The 21,525-nt window shown below is 38.9% G+C and overlaps 2 protein-coding genes across 2 annotated transcripts; both read right to left on the bottom strand.

The window, feature by feature from the left end:
* Nucleotides 1-1,798: 1,798 nt before the first annotated feature.
* On the bottom strand, nt 1,799-11,789 carry LOC115921646 (synaptotagmin-5-like). Its single transcript, XM_030979371.1, has 7 exons — nt 11,644-11,789; nt 7,073-7,831; nt 5,868-6,215; nt 5,132-5,287; nt 4,011-4,151; nt 2,412-2,550; nt 1,799-2,252 (listed from the first exon to the last, which is right to left on the bottom strand). Exons 1-7 carry the CDS (start codon nt 11,677-11,679, stop codon nt 1,930-1,932), a joined length of 1,902 nt encoding a protein of 633 aa, XP_030835231.1. The 5' UTR covers nt 11,680-11,789; the 3' UTR covers nt 1,799-1,929.
* A 5,405-nt stretch (nt 11,790-17,194) lies between these two features.
* LOC115921839 (tripartite motif-containing protein 45-like) lies at nt 17,195-20,715 on the bottom strand. The gene is made up of 2 exons (XM_030980084.1): nt 20,080-20,715; nt 17,195-18,454 (listed from the first exon to the last, which is right to left on the bottom strand). The coding sequence occupies exons 1-2, from the start codon at nt 20,713-20,715 to the stop codon at nt 17,195-17,197; spliced, it is 1,896 nt and encodes a 631-aa protein (XP_030835944.1).
* Between the last annotated feature and the right edge of the window lie 810 nt (nt 20,716-21,525).

Genomic DNA, 21,525 nt, shown 5'->3' with positions numbered 1-21,525 from the left:
GTATATCACGAATTACTGCATGATTAGTTAAAAGATGACGAATAAATCCGCCAAGAAAGCATGATGCAAGTAAACTAAAATTCAATTTTCTTTCATGTATTTTCAACTATACTGTAAACTTCCCCTGCAGCTCTTGCATCAAACATGACAATCAGCTGCTAAGAAATGTCTAACATCCTGCTGCACACACGTACAATCAATCGTCAAAACAAACATATATATTGCACCAATTTATCAAAAACTTATAATCAGTCATGGAGACCGGCGATTGTAAAGAAATGGCTATTTTCCATCGAGAGTCCGGGTGAAAAGACGTATTCCCGCTTGTTATCTCGCTAGGAAACGCCAATACCACCATGTAAACATTTTGGAAATTCAATTTCCTTTATTTAGACACGCATTTGTTTAGTAATGGACGATCCGTCAACTCTGACGTAGAGGTATAACAAGAAAAGAAGGAATTAATATAAATGATGGATATACGTCGTAATTTATTTCACTCCCCCTTCTCTATTTCTCTCTCTCTCTCTCTCTCTCTTTCACTCTCTCTCTCTCTCTCTCCCCCTCTCTCTCTTCCCCTATTTCCCCTCTCTACCTCCCTCTCACTCTCCCTCTCTCTCTCCCTCAACCTTACGTCGGCAAAACATGGATTACGTTAAAGATAATTAAATCTTATTATATCATTAACATAATCCTCTCTCTCTCCCTCTCTCCCTCTCTATCCCCATCTCTCTCTCTCTCTCTTTTTCTCTATCCACCCGTCTCGCTCTCCCTCTCTCTCTTCCTCTCTCTCTCTCTCTCTCTCTCTCTCTCTCTCTTTCTCTCTCCCCCACTCTCACCAACTTGCGTCGGCAAAACGTGGATTATGTTAAATATTATGTTAATGGTTTTATTCCATATTAAAAATATTCCTCAACCAAAAGAAAAAAAACAACAACAAAGATGACCATTGCGTTTCAAACAGGAGGACGGGAGACATGCATAATGTGTGACATTTTTTTTGGCTTTATTTCAATTTATCATAGTTCTATCCCTTTCAGCTACCAAGTGACCTCACAATTCGTTATTTTTAATGTCCACACAAATTTATTTTACAAAATGAACATGATAAACATCCACGCAACGTATATTCATGTCTCTAAGAAAATACTAATTTTTGCAACAAAATAATGAAGGTGAAAAAAAATTGGTTGTTATTATACGAGTTTGTTAAAAGGTACTGACGTTAAACATTCTACAAAATTGTTGAAACCTTCAAAAGAAAGAAGAAAAAGAAGAAAAAGAAGAAAAAAAACAGAGCCACAGATCATTGGCAGAGCATAGGAAGAAAATCACCTTCAATCCTTGGGATATGCAAAATTTCATCGTTGCACAGAGTCCTTGCATTCATTAAATTATCATGAGGGCCTCAAATCCAAAGAGATTTATTTTCATTATACACAATATCCCCCATCTTTCTCCCCCCTCTCTCTCTCTCTCTCTCTCTCTCTTTATATATATATATATATATATATATATATATATATAGGGCCTATATTTATACTTTTTTTTTTTTTTACTGAACATGAGTGGAATTACAGGGCCTGTGTATCATCATCGCTATTCTAACTTACTCTTCACGATCTCTATCTTTAAGTGAGACTAACCTTTTACCCTATAAATGAGGTGATTTCAATACGGTAGATGATAATACTGTATGGACCGTCCAGAGCCGCATCCCCTTCCCCCTCATACCATCCCCTCCCATTTATGCCCCGAAAAGTTTCATAACGAGAGCTTAAACGACATTCTTTAGCATTAAACTATAGGAGGGCATAGATGGCTTACGAATTAATCTTTGTCTGTTAATCGAGAGCCAGAAGGCTATCAACTCTATATAAACGCAGTTCTGGCTACCAGCAGACATAATTTCAGAACACCACTGGTCGACTATCGCTGAATCTTGTGCCACCTTGCGACGATACTCCGGGGCGTATCAGACATCTCGTTCCAGTGCGCCAGCCCGTCACCGACGGCGCAATCCTTTCCGCCTACGACGCACCGCCCGATGATGCGGTGGCTTCGGAAATGATTGATCCGAGTGCAAACCGAGAGCACGAAGCAGCATTCGGGCATTTCCGAGAGACGCATTCGGTCGATGGAGAAGGCTTCGTTAAAAACCGGAGAGCAGGAGCGTCGTACTACTTTGGTGTTCTTGTGTTTCATCACCTTGCCGCATCGCATGATGGTTATCTTCACGAAGGTGTCAAGAACTGAATTGATGGAAGGTTAGAAAATACAGATGAAAGACAGAGATGGTAATACATTAACATTATTCTAAATATTCACTAGTGGCTTCACAAAGGACGCATGGAGGGCATTGTCTAGCTCCTTCCCACTCGAAAGTGGGGCCTTTAATACTTCATTCTTACTTGATCGTCCGACCTCCATGTCGCCCCACTCTGGTAGTCGTATGTTGCGTGCTTTCATGATGATAAGGTTGACGCGTTCTGCATTGGGTAGATAGGTGAGCGAGATCATGAGGTCTCCCATTAATGCCTCGTCTTCTTCCTACATAGACAAACAAAAAAGGAAAATCAATGAAATACTTCAAACATTTGCCCGGGAATTGATACTTGGGCAATCGCCCCTATGGTAATGAGCCCCCGCTCCCTCCTCCTCCTATGTTATCTGAGGTGAGATTTGGACATTTGGAAGGTCATGGGGGATTGTGTAGGAAAAATGTTCGGGTACAGTGTGTGCATATTGGGTAAAGGGTCGTTTCCAAAGGGGGAAGAATTTTTTTTGTTGACAGAAACTTACCACTATAAAGGGCCTTTGTACATTAAAGGTACTATGTCCCTTTTGCAGCCAACCTCAAATGCTGTAGAACTTTGCAGGAATTATGAATATATCATGTATGTCCTATCTGTGAAATTTAAACGTTAGCAGTGTCCTCATATTCAAATTATGCAAGGAAAACCGTTTACTTGCTAGACTTCACTGTCAGACACTATTGAGTGACTGACTGGCTTTTTTCTTCTTTGGTAATAACATACATGAAAAGAGTTGTAAAGGGTACATGAGTATTTGTCTACATCAATAACCCACTTCTTGTGATGGCCAAAATTAAACTGATTGAATCTTTGCGCAGCATAAAACGTATGACCATTCGGTACAATTGTCTGAAAAATAAAGACTATCACTTTTGGGCTCTATAGCCCTAAAGTCGATTTGACAACTAATATTCATTATTTTCCCACTTGAAGACATTTTCAAGCCCCACCTTTTTTAGGGAAGTTCTAAATTAGTATTATCTTTCAAATGCAGTTGGAATTTAACTTTTTCATTTTTTTGACCTGCAAATGGGACATAGTCCCTTTAAAGAAACACAATTTATTATTACATATACTTGATACAATAATGTGCTTTGTAAATACAAAAGTACGGTTCTTAAACATGTTTATTAGAAGGAAAGAACAGTATCTGAATCTGAAATAATTTGGCTCAACATTGCTTGTAGAGTGAAACGAGTCGGACTGGGAGTGCCCATGAAATATTAAAATAATTTTTGAAAAATGCTTTAAAAAATGCTGTTGCCGCATCGGGATCTAAAACGTTAACTATATGGATGGTGGTAAATAGTTTCAATCTATTATTGTTTTGGAAATGAATGACTACTTGAAGTAATCTTTGGTTGAACTAATTTCATTATAAGACTTACTTTGTGATCTCCTGGTTGAACGAGTAGCAGGGTGATGCATCGTGATCTTGAAAACAAAACTGTTATAGTCACTGTTACGTCACTCCTGACGACGGATAGTCAATCTGTTCGAAACGTCGAGCCACTCCGATCACTCATCCCCTATAAGCTAAGAAAGATAACCAACAGTCTTTTTCAAGACTATACCAACAGTCCTTTTCAGGACTAACAAACCCTTAAGAAAGATTACCGAGAGTCCTTGCACCCGCAAGCCTACTGTATAAAACTGTTATAATAACATCTATAAAATTCACTGTCGTAGTCATACCTTCTCTGGTTTCTCGAGATCCCGCTGAATGACCTTGTCGTCGACATCAGCTCCCTGGTCGAGCTCGTGTTCGGATAGCGCGAAGTCGATACACCCGATTGCGATCGGGTGAGAATACTGGTCATATTCGCACACAGTAAACTAGAGTGGGAGGAGATTGAAAGAAAATGAGATTCTAAGGTAAGAGAAGACATCGTACGATGTTATGATCCTACAACTTAGAGAAGGAAAAGAAGGAAAAGAAGAAAAAGAAAAAAAAGAAAAAGAAAGAAACCATATATTTTAAAAAGGAGAATGGGAAGAAGGATGGGGAGGGGGAGAAGAAAGGGGTGAATGAGAAAGAAGGGGAGGAGAAAGAAGGGGAGGAGGAAAAGGAGGAGGATGTGGAGGAAAGGAGACCATGGAAATGTCTGTATATACTTCGTTATGTTTTTTCTTTTCAAACTTGCCGTGTTTCTTAGCGTGAAGTTTGCCATGGTGTAGTTATTGTCTTATAATTATATGGACAAATTTTGAGAGAAAACAGGAAAAGGAGAAAGATAAAAAAGAGGACAAGAAGAAGAACAAAAAGAAGGAGAAAAAGGAGGATTAGAAGAAGAAGAAGGAAAAAGATAGAAATAAAGACTAACGAAAGAAACTAAGAAAGAAAGAAGAAAAAAGGAAAGTTGTGAACTGGATTAGGTAATCAAAGGAGAAGAACTTCAGGACGAAGTCCTCAATATACAAACTATTTTAGGGGTGTCTCGGGGTATCTCGCACGCAAAATATTGGGGCGTCTCAGATACAACCAAATATTTGTTTTCCCTGTGTTAATCGCAGAAATCTATGCACTGGGGATTTTCATGATCTTGTAACGTGCAGAATATATTTACATATTTTGAAGAAAAAAATCCCTTCCATGAAAATTTTATAGCTGACACAACAGTTCATTTCTCTGCTAGTAGGGACTTTTCGATTTGCACGTCGACATAGTGGACTGCTACATGTGACGTCCTTTTAAGCCAGTGCCTTAAAAGGACGTCACATGTCTTTAAAAGGACGTCACACATAGCAGTCCACTACGTGCAAATCGAAAAGTCCCTATTCTCCAGTCTTTCCTCGTCAAGGTTCGTGAATCTTACCTTGATGCGCATCTCATTAACAGCACCGCGAGCGATGCGGAAGGAGAAGTTCTGTTTGAATTCGGGACTCCGGGTGCCATGACGGATACTCGAGTTCATCGACCTCCGCTTGTGGTCTGGATCGAGGGCGATCTTGACGAAGACATCTCCGTTTCCCTGGTCAAAATAGAAATGCAAATGTCTCAAAGAAAAGAATGTCTAGAATATAATGCTACTATGTGAAAGTGAAACAAGTAATTTCTTTTCGTAGAGATGTCGTGGTCTAGTGAATACGCATCACCAGACTGTGAATCGCATGGCTCGCGGTCCGAGTACCACTGCAGCACTAATGGCCTTTGGCAAGACATTATTAACCTGTATTTGCCACTCTCCACCCAGGTGATGTGAAACACTTAGAAACATCAGTATTAAGTGCTATATAAACGTTACTATCATTGTTATCATTTTCATGTTATTATTTTTTTTTGTTATTATTATTATTATCATTATTGTGATTATTATCATTATTATGTCGGACAACAAATAACTAGTTACTAGTGGCTCATTAATTTGTCAGAATAACAGATACAAAATTACAATGTAGAGTTATTGTACAAAGCCAGGAATTCGAATGTAAAGTTTATTTAACGGCAAACCTGGTAGAAAATTATTATAACACGTCGTATTGTCAATGACAGCTGAAGACCACTTTAATCACATCTCATGCAAGCAATAATAACCATGTATGACGTCTTACATCTTTCACTGGTTGAGGTAGGTTGAGTACGCTGTCGACGAATACGGTCAGAAGCTCGATCTCCGAGTCGTAGGTGACCTTGAAGGTGAGCTTGCTGATCTCCTTCTTGCCCTTCTTCTGTCTCCACTTGCCGACGAACTTGGCCGCCAGCTCCTCTCGCTTGTAGATGCCCGTGTTAAGCCTGCCGATGTGGGTTTCAACCACGTCACTGCTGGAGCTCATCGATGCCCGGGCGGCGAGGTGCTCAGGGGTTGACCGTGACCTCGACATGGAGTATAACGCCCTCTTCGACTCGGGGGAGAAATCGAGCCAGGTGCTGCTACGTTGTCTCTCCTCCGACAAGCAGCCCTTCAAAACATAGATAAGAGTTCTGTGATTGTGAGATGAGGTAAGTCATGAAACACAAAACACATGATTTACGTTGTCGTACCTCAATTGTTTATAAACCTCCACTTAGAAAGAAAAAAGAGATCATAGAATACTCGCAAACTTTTGCTCTGTTATTGATCTCCAATGCTACGTACGTACCCAGCCAATGCAATCAAATACATTTTGTTCTATTCTACTTTTGAGCAACTAAGTCCGTCGCATGGAAAAAATGTTACACTCTAAAAACACATAAGTTAAATCACCGTATCAAAGGGCCGATGAGGGACCGATTTATCAAAATGTTAGATAAATACTTTAAACATGCTGGATCCAAAAACGTCACATTTGTATCTAGCATCATATTAAAAGTGTTAAATCTGGCATTCTGACAAAAAGGTAACTTCTCGACCCATTTAAATATCGATATAATATTTCAGTTTTTAGTGTACATGTTGTAGATTTAAGAAGGCAAAAACCTGCCCTTGTGCCCCCTACAAGCATAATTGGCATAACTCAGTACAGTATTTTAAGGCATCGTTTCCCTGTTTTTATTTAAAGCCCCACTGTCCTACTTTTAGCTAGTTGCTCCCTCTATATAGAAAACAATGCCTAATCGGTGCCTGTTGGTCCCCCATGATCCACTTTTTCATGTTAATTGAGAGCTGAGTTGGTGAGATAGCCAACTGTCAGTGACCTTGCTGTGTGGTCTAATCCCCCTGGCCAAGCTAGTACAGCCGGCCTTTAAATATTATTTTCTATCTTTCTTTCTTTTTTTCTTTCTTGTTCTTCTATTTTCTACAAAGTTCTGGATCCATCTGTTGGCTCGTTGTACTTACTTGGATCTGTTTAGGCTTGACATCAATTGGGACGCTGTGAGAACATGAAAAGGAAGACCTCATGCCCTGCCCTTGAGAATCAATAGGAGACAGCATGTAGTGAAGGTTTTCCGAGAGGGCGCTGCACAAACCTGGATAGACCGACCCTCGACGAGAATTCGGCGTCGAGGTGCTGCAGCTCACACCGGACGAAAAATCATCACTCCCGTTCCCCTTCTCGATGTCATCTACGACTTTCTCCGGTACATCGCCGCGGTTTTTCATCATACGCCTGACTTGGACGATCACGAAGACGAGCATGAAGGCAAAGACAAAGACTTCGACAAAGATGCAGATTGTGACCGCACTGGCAACTGGCACACGCACGACGTGATTCGGACCTCCGGTGTCAGGTTTCCCCGGTGCTGCCTTCATCGGTACTGCGGAGTGTAAGGCTTCGGTGCTAGGTACAGTGGTTGTGCGTGCTTCGTACGTTACCAAACCGGTGCTTGGCACAACCGAAGCTATGGTGTTTGCTCGGGAAGAGGTTGGGCCTGTGTCTCCTCTATGGTAAATCGTCAAATCCCCCTCATCTTCGACACCCTCAAAATCACTGTAAGATGTTTCCCCCAAAACTTCACCTAAGCGTCCTCTTGCTGGAGAGATGTAAGAAGATTGAGTTTCAGTTGCAGTGGTGTCACCTCCTGTTTCTTCATATTTGATCAAGTCTTGACGTAGGATATATTCCATATACCGCAAACTTTCATCATTTTCAGTTGTCTATTGGGATAAAATAAAAACATTTGACAATGCAAAATGGTCACACAGTCACACTGCCATCTCTTTTGTGTAAAATGAGAATGATACTAACTTTCTCGTGTTAACCGCATAATATGAAGAGATATTTGTTTGTCATATTCCATGAAATAATCAGAAAGTCTAAATAAAGTAGGCCCTATTTGGAAGTGAACAAAATGAAATCGTCTATCAAATCTTGACCCATTTGATTTTGCTTTTAGATTTTAATCTAATTGCTTATAATAATAATAATATTTAGCTTTTATAAAGCGCTTAATACAATGTCTCTAAAGCTATGGTCACAAATCAGAGCGGCGACCGACCGATTAGTAGCCTGCTCGGTCACCGCTGGAATTTAGGCATCGCCCAGCGATTTTTGGAGAAGTCGAGCAGGCTGTAGAGCCCCAGCGATGCCTGGGCGATGCCCTGTCGATTTCCCGTCGGTCGTCGGTCGATTTTAGGTTAAAACTGGGCGAAATCGTGGAGCTTTTCCGTGGGGTGTCCAGGCAGGGACCGACCGGTGACCCACCGATTCCCGAGCAGTCTCCCACCGGCCGCCGGCTGATTTTTAAAGATATTGCACGGCGGCCGGCCAGTGATCGGCGGGGCTCCAAAATACGCTCGATGCCCGGTCGTTCGTCGCCCGGGCACCGAACTAATCGAGCGTTCGCCGCCGAGCGATTTAGGTCAAAAATCGAAGCCGATAGGTCAAAGGCTGCCGACCAGTGACCGACTGATCTCCCAGCGGCGACCGGGCGGCAACTGCTCGACACCGAGCGTAGTTTGGGCGGCGAGTGAAAGTGAGCAGGCGCCGCCCGAATTTTAACACTGCGCTAAAACTTCAGCAGCGACCGAGCGATGCCTTAAAGACAAGCGGTGCCTGAGCGGCCGCCGCTCGGTCGCCGGGCAAAATTGGCTAAAAACTCGCCGAGCAGGCTACTTTTTGGTAATGTGACCATAGCATAAGGGCTCTACAAATATATTATTACCCCGGTCATTGGATTCAGTGCTTGCCCGCACACACTGTGCTGGGAAACATTCGAAGTAATGATTATTAATAATTACAAAACGCTTAAATACAGCCCTGGCATAGCACCTGAAGAGCTCACCGAACGATGCTGACGACATCCTATAAAGAATGAAAATAATTGCAATGCTATTCTTTCTACAATTATAATAACTTTAGTGTATATAAATATGATGATATTCACATCATTTAAAAGGGGATATGAAACCGATTCTAATAACTAAAATATTTTGTTTGTAAATTCACAAGATAGGGGTTAAAAAATACCACACTTTCAAATTGAAAAAAAAACAACAAAAAAACAAAACGGAATGATATCATGGATGACATTCGTTCCCTCTTGAAACGCCGAAAATACCACGGTGGATGTAGCTGAAAATACAATGGCGTCTTATTTTGTTTACAAGCGACGGATTCCTTTGTTTCTTCGCTGCAGTTTCCTTGAAAATAATACCATCCGCGGGATTAAGAGTGAGGCAATAGAGAATAGAGTAAAAAGTTAGCCTGACAGTAGTGGAGTAAGAGAATTGACTGAAGAGAAGATGAAAAAACAGGCACTAAAAATGTGTGAGATGTAATGGACATCGTCTGCTTAAACGAATTCATTTGCACTGGCTGCCTGCCGTAGCAACAAAGAACAAACTCCGTTTCGTTGACGATCAGCCATGCATGAAGTCTTTCGGCTTGTTGTTAGGGCAGACAGCCTGTAAGTGGAACGGATTAGTTAAATACAATTATGGAAAGCATTACTTTAAACAAAGAGAACTTTCTCAAAAAAAAGTTGTTGTTGCTGTTGTTTTAGTTTATAGGCGTTTGTCATTCAGAAGTGAATATTTACGCCATACATGGGTGTATTTACGATTCAATTAAAACATAAATAAACAATAATAATAATAATAATAATAATAATAATAATAATAATAATAATAATAATAATAATAATTTCCTAATAGTCCACTCCAAATTTTATTAAACCGAAACGGAAATTCATTTTGCCCAATTGATCGTGAGCCCGGCAGCGAATTTTTTATTCCCAAACAGGTTTGCAATTTCTTATATTTCCGTTCTTCTCAATGGCTGATACGTCATTAGCAGCTTGGAAAGAGGTCACAAACAATTAGACTTTGATTTTTTATTGCTTTGCCTCACTATTTATAAAGGCAAAAATACGAAATAAACTGTGAATTGAACCCATGACTCTATGATTGTATTACGCTGACCTTACCGATTGAGCCAACGCTGGTTTGATGAAAAGTGATTCTGCATGATTTCTGTAACGCTATCACTCACCCTAACGATTACGTCATTGCTAATGACGTAACATATCAGCCAATCAGATGACCGGAAATATTAGCATTGGCAAACCTGTTTGGGAAAAAAAAATTAGCAGCCCGGCAGCCACTGAGCAGCGCCAGATCGACGTAATAATAATAATAATACAATACGGTTTCCAATAAGGAGGACCCCAACATATACACCGATACGGGCGAATTTTCATGGATGTGAGCCCTCTACGTTTATCATTACACGCTGGGGGGCTTCTATCAGCTTGCGCTTTCATCTTGCATGCAACGATCATTGCATTCTCACAGACAAACCACTTATTATTCCTTGCCGCTTTCGGACATTTCAACTTCATTTTGTCTAAATTTATTTCATTTACGATGGATGAATGGGTAGATGATGTCCGTCATTGGCGAGTTTTGCGTGCGTTTTCGGCAATCGAAGTTTGGGAGACGCCGTTGTAACGGTGTCCCACATATTCATTATCGTGTATGTTAACATGCAGATGATTTTATTGAATTGAAGAGAGTGAGAGACGGAATGATTTAGAGTTAGAATATAAATAATTCAAGGAATTTTAGCTAGCTGGAGCAGAGTTGTGAGTTCGATCTTACGGTACGGAGGCACTCTCACCACACCGCCAGTAGATGCGGGCCTAAGTACGAACGAGCTCTCGCTCATTCAACTTTCCCATTCAGGTGCTATCCAGAAGCCCCCCAGCTGCCCCCCAACTGTAGCGCCACTTACGGCGGCTTGCGTGGAAGGTCGCCCAAAGTGTATTTGTGTATACAACTGCAATTAGTTCCAGACGTCAATGCATCCAAGGAAAGCACTCACAAAGATTAAAAAAAAAAAAAAAAAAACATTGATCCCTTATTGCATGTATAATACGACCACAATCACAAAGAATCCACATGCGCAATCATGTACTGAAGGTTAATTCCCGCCCCATTTGTTCAAAAACTCATAAACGAATCAAATTTCCTAAACTTCAATGAACTCCATATACATATCTGCGAGTCTGGGCAAGTCACTAAATAATGTGCATAATCTATTCGTATTCCATACATTAATGTTAAAGACTGGTGTACAAAGAAATATTATGAATCACTCCAGAATTTTTCTATTTACATTTTTACTCTACTTTGTGCAAACCTTAGTTTCAATAGGGAAATAATACTTATAATTCAAACTGTGAAAATATTTTTAACATTCAATGAATTCGCTTGAAACACAACTCTCTGTTTCGTCACGACTATATATATGATTAGAACTGCACAAGTCCACATGAAAACAGGCGACAGCGTCAAGTTAATCGTCGTAAAGATATCAGTGCAACAGTTGGCGATTGCTAGTTGCTACACGGACTGGGCTCGCCGGCATCCGAGTGCACTAGCGAAGCAGAGCATACGGTTACTGGCGAGTTAAACACTTCAATCACTAACTAAATGCTAAGTAAATATTTATCAGTTCTAATTCTTACCTTAGTTTGATCCAGCAACAAATTTAAAAAATCCATGATCTTCCGGAGTTAAGTTCTACTGCTGCCAGTTTTAACGGATCTGAATTATGTGGAAAAGTCCTGGTTACATTTCCAAAAACGCCATGTACCTGCACGCGGGGGAGTCATCCATTACCCATTCACATGTATCTTCTTTCAATAGTCCACTTTACCTATTGTGTTCAAATTCTATGCATACCTCATGAACAAAACACTCTCCCGACATCCAGTAGGCATGCCAAAGATGTGCCTTTCATAGCAACGACAAATGACTTCGATTTGGTTTCCTTTATTCCATCGGGCGAATTAAATAGTTAGTCAACTCTGGTTCTGAAAAGAAAGTCAACCATTTTGGATCGGTGGCGGTCACTAGTACTCAATTTTTCCGAGAAAGGGGGGAGTAGGGGTGGCACAAGTAGGGCCCTACGCCTCTACAGTACAAAAAGATGAGTAAGTTATGAAATTACTGAAGGGTAAAAATACTGAATAGCTATAAAATCCAACCTTATTAGTAAAATTGCTCTGAAATCTGAAAGACTGCAGAAAAAAAGTTATAGATGAGGCGAAATTGTTGAAAGTTTGAAAAAATCGAACGAATAACCTGAAATTTATAATTGTTTAAATACGGAAGGGCATTTCGAATTGGCCGAATCGACATGTCCCGGTGATGTCGTGGCGGAAACTCTCCCATTTGTTCAAACAAACAAAAAATTACATAAATGTTAATTTTTTTAAATATATTATACCCAGGAGGGTCTTTTCCTTTTAAAGGATCTCTGATAAAATGAAACCCATAATATATTTTGAGTAGGCCTTTGTGACAGAAGGGAGAAGGCGCTTAAGAGAAGAACAAACTCGTATAAAATAATGATATTTTTGTGCGCGGCAAAATGGAATAGTGGGACAGATGTCCCCGACTTCGTTAAAATTCCACTGACTAAATTGCCAATTTTAGATTCGCACAGATGAAGTGGTTTTGATATTTTTTTGGATTTGATTTTTTGATTTTTGATTGTATTTATTTTCCCACTCAAATATCCACAAATTAAAATGGGATATATAAACAATACAGTATTACAATATTATTATATATTGTAATACAAGTAACGAAATTAGTTTACGAAGTACATTTAAGTTTGAGAATAAGGCAAAATATTTGATATTGCTTGCTTTAACTGAGAGGGTCAAAAAGGGAATCTCAGAAAAGCTAGGCTTGTTAAGCGAGAGTCCTAGTATAAATTAAAGGGGGTGTAGCATGGTGAAGCATGGCGTAAATATTCTAAAAAAGAATGAAACGCCGATAATACCAAACAACAACAACAACAACATGGCAAATACTGGTTAACGCCATCTACGACTTCTTTTGGAAAACTGTACATAAACGAATGGACTTGAAGGTCGGCGCACGCTAGCGTTCGCGAAACAGACCGAAGTTCTCCTCACGCTTCGGTTTCGCGTATGTTGCACGCACGTGAATAGCGAGCTAGTCGGCTACTACGAGTTACTGGAGCGTGCAGACGTCGCGCAGCTCAGGTAGTGAGCACTAATTTTTTAAAATTTGTTGTTGGCTCTCGAAAATTTGAAAATCGCATTTCCCATCTTTCTTTCCATTTTACATCATTTGATACCCTTCGTTCTACCATTGAAACGAAAATATTTTTACTATTCCGATGCTTCATCAAAACACTTAAGTATCTATTAAAGTGGGTTGGTTAACTTCATAAACACCAATCTCCCCTTTTATAATGAAATATGTTAGGTAGTCGATACAAATATTGTAAGTTTCAATAATTTGTTGTCTGCTTAAAACTTGACAACCTGCTCCAATTAATTCATTTACAAACAAATATTCCACTCTTTTGATTCCAGTGTCTAAAATTAACACGGTTTTTATTTATTACAATATGTCTTCATTGGCCCGTATTGACTTTACACACCGGACTTGAATAGGGGGTGCTTTCAAAAGGAGGGAACATGCATACGCGTACCCTAAATAACACTGAGTGGGGGGGGGGGTGTAAATACATATTATTTAGTTGTACTGTTTGATGAGTCAAAATGTATACTATGAATATGATTGACAAAGAAAGCGGACAAAATATACAGTTCCTCAGGTAGACAAAGGAACATCCCTTCACTGCTATTATGTAAAAATGTGTAGAACAGGTGTCACATGCATATTCACCTGTTCTACACAATTTTACATAATAGCAGTGAAGGGATGTTCCTTTGTCTACCTGAGGAACTGTATATTTTGTCCGCTTTCTTTGTCAGTCATGTTCATAGTGAAAGTGATTACTAATAATAGTAATAATAATAATAATACCAACAAATCTAATGTTGACAACGTTTCTGATGGAATTGATTGTACATATTATTATATCGTCTCTTACCATATTTTTGAATATTTTCCCCAATACCTTTGTTTATCATGTTTCCTTGTTGTCATTACTATTATTACTCAGTATGTGCATGTTTATAATGTAACATTTGTATCTATGAGTGGAAGACAAATTTTCGATATGGACAATAAACTATTTACTAATACGGCTACTTATACTTCATACTTATATTAATGTGAAATTAAGGCCTATAAACATAACAGATACATATGTAGTCAAATTAAAAATTTGGAAAGTTTACATACACCTGATAGAAAATCTATTTGCATTATCGTAATTTCACTCATTCCTGGAAATTTGATTTAGGAAGATAGAAAGTGTGGTCTCTGATTAATTTATAATCGCATATATACACCAGTAATCACTCTGACCCGACTCTGACACATTTACATGTATAAATGTGACTCCTGATGAGAATGTATGCAGTTGTGGAAATGTGAAACAAAAGGTTTTCTTCCAGGTGTATGTAAACTTTCTGGCAAAAATACACACACACACATATACACACACAACGCACACGCACACACACATACACTCTATCTCGCGCCCTCACTCACTTTGTCTCATTCTTTTTCTCTTTCTATCTCTCTGTCTCCACTTCTCTTTCTCTGTCTCTCTTTCTCTCTCTATTTCCTTCACTCTCCTATAAACCCCTAAATATTACCAAAGTCTTTGATATGTGTAAGTCCTTCAGTCAGAGAGTATTTCTTTTATAACCTCAATAACAATGAAACAAATTCAGAAAAACAAAATCTGAAAAATATGCTGCTCTTGTTATTTTAATTTGGTTATGCTTGTAGCAAAAACATAGGGAGTACAATTTGTCCATCAACAATACCACGTACTTACCAAATATACATACTGTCTATTTCTAAATGGAAAGAGACAACAGTTAATTCAATTCAATTTAATTCAATTTAGGTTTTATTACAAATATACCAAATAAAAAGTCAAAAGACTAACAATAATTGGCTTACAATTATCATAAAAAAATGCATTAAAAACAGTAGATTTAAAAATTCAGTAATAAGTTAAAGTACATTGCTCACATTGTATCATATAAAAATGCATTAAAAAACAGTTGATTTAAAGATTCAGTAATAACTTAAAGTATGACAAAAAATTATTGTAAATTATAAAATGGTGATAATCAGAGTTAAAAGTGGAAGAGAGGGAGAGGGAAAGGATAACGAGAAAAAATAAAAGAGAGTTCAATTTATGACAACAAAATGTAAGCAAATGAACGAGAATTGAGTTGATTCAGCTTAATGAAGCATTGTAAAAGTAAAATGCACATAATACGGAAATGTCAAATGATACATTAATACGAATGCCATTATGGAATTGTTATTATACTGTTTAAAATTGATGAATGTCAATGACCTATACATATTGGTGAAAATTATTAATGAGTAATTATCATAATGTCAGAAAATTGAGAAAAGGAAATACAAGACAGACATAGAGAAACAGTGGGAGAGGGGAGAAGGGAAAGGAGAAGGAGAGAGAAAAAGCTAGAGAAAGGGAGGAAGAGAGAGAGAGAGAGAGAGAGAGACGGAGAAAGGGAGAGAGTTCGAAAATGACAATACATTGTAAACAGGTCTAACAAGATTTCAGTTGATTGAAATTAGCAAACGAACAAGAGAGGGAACTGTCGATTGTTTGTAGCGCTGGGTTCTGCAACGTGGTAGGGACAAATGATCGGAGTTTCTTAAACTACAAAATGTGAACTTCGAGACTTGTGTTTAAAATACTTTACAAAACTTTGAACAAAACAGTAAAGAGACCAGTAGTCTGTCCCAAAATAGTCATACGAATTGACCAAACAAGGTAATACTTAGACCATCCATACATTTTTTTTCGTGAAATGCAGTCTGGGGAATGACCTTGGAGTTTGTTCCCCAGAGCCTTCCAGAAGGGCATCCAAGTCAATCACATAGGGACACCGCATTAACCGATGCACCAAACTTTGTCAGGAGGAAGTTAAAGGTACCATGACACAGAAACTGGAAAAAATTATCTTAGAAGAGGATGGGTTCTTTCAACTTATCATATGATAAACATAATCCTACGTTACCCCATTTTCTTTCTACCGTTATTAAATTCAGATCGAGATATTTCAAATTACATGTCACAAATTGATAGTCTGTATAGATATAAATGAATTAAATCGAACTTAATTAAACTGAATTTGATTCAATTAAAGCGGTAATTAAAACGGAAAATACAACTACCGAATACAGATAAAATATGCAAAGTAAAATTACCAACAGTAACTTTTGCAAAGATATCATAATATTCTTCATTTACTTAAAATGCTTAATCAAGCAACACAACTTCCGACTGTTAAGCGGAGCCTAATTTCTGTTAATATATTGTTCTTCTCTACAATACAGATGTTTAATTTTTCATATCATCAGTTCCTAGAGCATTCAATTTACTGGATTTTCAGACAGAGTGCAAAGTGAATACGAAGGAATTTTCAATGAAATGTAGCAATATTTTCACCATGGTCCTGTAAGGCTTCTTATTAGAATTTGATATGATGTATTAGTCAAGATCAATGTAACATACATACGTAGAGTAAAATGATATCACAAAATAAAAACAAAATTATAATAATAATTTGACAGGATGACCATGAGTACTGAAAAGCTTTAACAATTTATCAATTTTCAAGTTATGCATACAGTATATTATGCTATCACTTGCATCTATTTACAGCCTTTCAAGGGGTAGGTACCTCTTAAATTCAAATTAATAGTATGTCTGTATATGTTGTTATTCTTTAATTTTGCACTACCGATCATTTGTTTAGATATTCAAGAGAAAACAAGTACCCAACGCAAAAGTATATGCATATTTTACTTATTTATTACATACTATTTCGATAGAGGGAAGTTTTCATGTTATTGGATAATGGAGAATGACAACTGTATACAGGTAATGAAAATCTATTGAGAGAATGAACATCTTCTCATTCGGTTATAGTTATTACATAATAAAAATTAGAATATGAAACATTGGCCCCTTTTATAGATCTGGAGCAGATTATTAGATTATTATTATTATTATTATTATTATTATTATTATTATTACAAATAATGGTATTATATAGGATGTGAGATGGATTACAGTGATACTTTGATAAAATACAACTTATTGTGACTAGCAAACACGAGTATGCCTGGAGAGGGGGAAACCAAGTAACACCAATCAGAACCAATCGTCAAAGTAAGTGCATTGAACTCAACTCTCTCCTTCAGGTTCAGACCATCAAGGTCATAGAGCCTGATCACCACGTTACCTTTCATACGATCTACACTCGCTACATACACCTTGTCCTGCTCATCCAGGGCAGCAAACAGGTATATATCGTTTGGAGCTTGTAGAGACTTACCAGCATTCCCATCCCTGTCATAGACCGTCACCAAGCTTGGATCGGGGTAATTACATGAACTCGTGACGATCAAACCCGACTTTGTGCCAGATACCTGCCTCGTATTGTTGTGTTTTGTTGGAACAGCGTGTTTGAGAGTGGATCCAGTCGGGTCATAAATAGAGACTTGATTCTCATTGGTAGCGATAAGGATTTCATCTGATGGACTTCTGTTTAGTCTGAGAAAGCCACTGCGGTTCACGCGGATGGTTGATTTCGTGGAGCCATTGGGAGAATATATGTGTGCTTGGTTGCCACCCGGCCAAATGCATAACGACCTGTCTTGTTGAAATACAAGATCAAGACACTTCATTTGACTTGATATGTTTGCACACTGGTGCTTGTTACCAGCTGAATCAATTATATCTATACCATGTTTATCAGAATATCCGATAGCTACACTGTCATCAGAGTACTGGGTCATACCCCACATCATTACCCCAAGATCTACACACTGAATGACTTGCAACCTCGGATCTGATTCTAAGATGCTCCCGAGGTCAAGACGAGTATCAACTGCAGGCTTGAACATCTTCTTCTGTGCTTTCTTAGTAATGGCTGTCGCAGAAGTGTGATCAGTAGCCTCCTTCAGCATGGCATCGAGCTCCTCACAGAGCAAGGTATGAGCAGACAGACTGTCTGTCTCAAGACGACCCAGTCTGTCATTAGCTACCAGTGTTATTGAACTACAAATACTCTTGATTTTCTGTCGATCCTTGGATTTCAAGACGTTGAGGTCGTCCTCGAAACCCCGCTTTACTGCATTGATTTGCTCGATGAGATTTCGATGATTTTCTTCCAGCTCTTTAGCCTTGATGCTGTAGGCTTGACTGACATCGTCCAGAAGTTTCTGCACGGCAATGTATACTTCATGGCGTTGTACTTCCACATTTTGAATGTTCTTCTCCAGTTCTGATTTCTTAGTGGCACATCGCTGGACAAGGTCGTTCACCTAAACAAAACAAAAAACAGAGAAGTGAAAAGAACATTTAGCTATGAAATGTAGCCACGTTTACTAACGCCTTTATACACCCCCTTCTCCGCAACAAACACCTTTTCTCCTTTCTTGATATTTGCAAAGAATAATGCATTTAAGTTTCAACAACATCAACAAAAGAAAAACACATAGTATTCCTCCCTTTTTTTGGTGGTAGTATTGGAATGTAGATCTCTTAAGCATATGTTTTAAGGCACAGAAGCATATTTAAAATATTCAAAGTTATTATTTCCATAAGACATAAGATACCTCATATTAAAGAGTTTCTGTAATACCAAAGTTCATATATAACTCGATAATGCTTATGTGAAATTGAAAAGTGTAATCAAGTATAGCTTGAAACACATCGGAAAATCCCAGCCTACTTCAAAAAAATGATTTGCATATCAGTGATCAAAAAGCGAGCAACATGAAAGAGCTTCATGTTTTCTCAAAGGGGTGTCAACATTGTTGTCTCATTGTTGTTTACTAGAGAGAAGCTTTGTACTTCGCACCCTATCCGTTTCAAGCTCAAATGCAGTAGACAGGGTTTGTACAATGATAAGAAACCTTCCGACTATTAAATTGCGACGAAGTCTAACGACCGAGAGTAAAAAGATAGCGTTTTGGAAATTTGAAACCGTATTTCAGAGGACTTTAAAAAAGCTTTTCTAGCTATAATATCAAATTATCATATGCCTTCTCCCCAATGTTTTTTTCTTCTTCTGTACAGATCAGAAAGGGTACATCCAGTGGTGTACGCAGGATTTTTTCAAGGGGGGGGGGGTGGTTTAACATTTTGAAATCGGGCCAAAAATTTCGCAACGACTCAGCCCGCCGCTGAATAAGCGGCGGGGGGGGGGGGGGGAGAGGAAAACATACCAAAGGGGGGGGGGGGGGTTTCCTCCAACCTACACACATAAACAAAAATCAAAAGGGGGGGGGGGTTTAACCCCCCCCCCCCCTCTGCGTACGCGCCTGCATGGGTACATCTATTAAAGTGCGATGGATTGTAGCGACCAAGAGAGAATTTTGAAATATGGAATGGTTACATTTTGTTGTTTAGAACGTCTATTGCTTTGCAAAATTATTAATGTCAAATTTGTTTGTCTGGCTTGGGAGGCAGAAATAACAAATCCACATTTGTTTGTAAAGATATTTGGAAATATGAGCGGAAGGGGGCAGAGACGAGTTGGCTCAACCCCCGAGAGGGGTAATAATATGCCCCCAGCTTTTGCTTCCTCAAAATAATAGAGACATGCTGTCTAAAGTATTATGATTGCAATTCTTTCTATAATTTGTAGAGCAGGTTAGCGACCAACAGCTGAGTAACTTGAGGTTTTGGAATGTTTAAATTCTGCATTTTAGAGAACTCATCTGTTGACAGGGCTTTTGCTGCAAAATATTTCTTGTCAAGTGGGGGTGTATCTGATGCCATGCTTGTGGTGCCTATATTGTAGAAAGGGGTTTACAATAATAAAACACCGGGTCCAGCTAGTAATATTCGAGGAGCGTAATGAGCGAAATTTACATTTCAGAGCACTTGTACCTACGTTACCTTAAAGTATCCCAAGTCCCTGCCTTAATGAAACCATGTTTACCTTAAGCCGTAACTCCTGCTCAAAGTCAGCCTGATTCTTGATTTTGTGAATTTGATGACCGACGATCACGCACTTGAAACAGACGTGGACCTTACAATCCTCACAAAACATATCTTTGTTCTCTTGTTTGTGGATGTAGCACTTCTCGGATAGATGACTAATGCTGACCTTCCCAGTGATGATATCCTGTATGGATACAATCTCATGGGTCTCAAACATCAAGGACAAACCCTGATGACAGATCAGACACTGCTCACACAAGTAGCTGTTGCAGGTTTTGCAGAATGATACAGCCTCTCCTTGACGTTTGCACGCAGAGCATTTTGGACGCATCTCAAGAACAGCATTCATCCCTCCACATTCGACGTGGTAATCTTCTACGAGTCCGTTGACAGTCACATTGGTGAGGAAATCATCGACACGGTTCGCCGACAACTTGGTGACCTCTCTGCAGAGAGGACAGATCATGTGATCGAGATCCTGATGGGACAAGTCATAGTTCTTGAGACACTTCCGACAGAAGGTGTGTCCGCATGATGTCAGGATGGTTGCCTCGTCGAAGATATCAAGACATAATGGACACGTCAGGTTCTCTGAAGAGCTTGTAGGTTTCTCTTTCTCAGTCTTCTCAGCCATTGGTACAATATAGGATTTTGGGGCTTATTACAAAAATGAGCTTATTCTACACATAATATATCCGTTGTCCAATGAAGCTGAAAAGTGATCAGCTAATGTGTACTTAAAGCCAACAGCCAGTTAATGAAAGCACAAACTATATGAAGTGATCAGTGATGTATAGTAGATTGTACCAATATCCTTAGTCTACGTAACAAGTGCGTCCTAACTGCATGCAGTTCTATACCAAGTTCACGTTGATTGTGTCAAAAGAGGTGCGGAGTAACGTTGATCAAAAGTACTGAGTCTCTATTCAAGTGTATACATCAATACAAATGTGATAGCAATGATGTACGCTCACACTTATTATGAAGTAGATCGTCTGTGAAAATAATGCAGCTTGTGCGTCCTTTGAATAGAAGTGGGTATTCCCACAGAGAGCTCGCCCAGCGTATGCACCTTTGAACCTTTAATGGCGGTATTCATCATTTTGATCTATAGAGGGCGACTTGTTTAGTTTTTAGTAGTGGATACATTGTGATGGAGATCCACTTTATTAGAATCCTAGGTTTTTAATGCTGTTATCACTTTGTTTGGAAGGGTAAAGGACGTTAACCACACCTTACATTTCACCCTTCTTTATCCACTATTCTTCCTTTTTCTTCTTCCATCAGTCTCTCATTCTCTTCTCTTTCACTGTCAAAATTTCTCTTAACGTATGGAAACCTACTTGACGACACTTATTACAATGCGAAATTCGCCTGAAAAAAACATTCTCCACTTCCTCTCGTAAACATTGTTATCTTATAGATTAGGCTTCTAACAATGATA

Source organism: Strongylocentrotus purpuratus, unplaced genomic scaffold, assembly GCF_000002235.5.
Source record: "Strongylocentrotus purpuratus isolate Spur 01 unplaced genomic scaffold, Spur_5.0 spur5_scaffold_10, whole genome shotgun sequence".
Lineage (NCBI taxonomy): Eukaryota > Metazoa > Echinodermata > Echinoidea > Camarodonta > Strongylocentrotidae > Strongylocentrotus > Strongylocentrotus purpuratus.
Note: the sequence above shows the minus strand (reverse complement) of the source record. Positions and strands in the feature narration are given on the sequence as shown.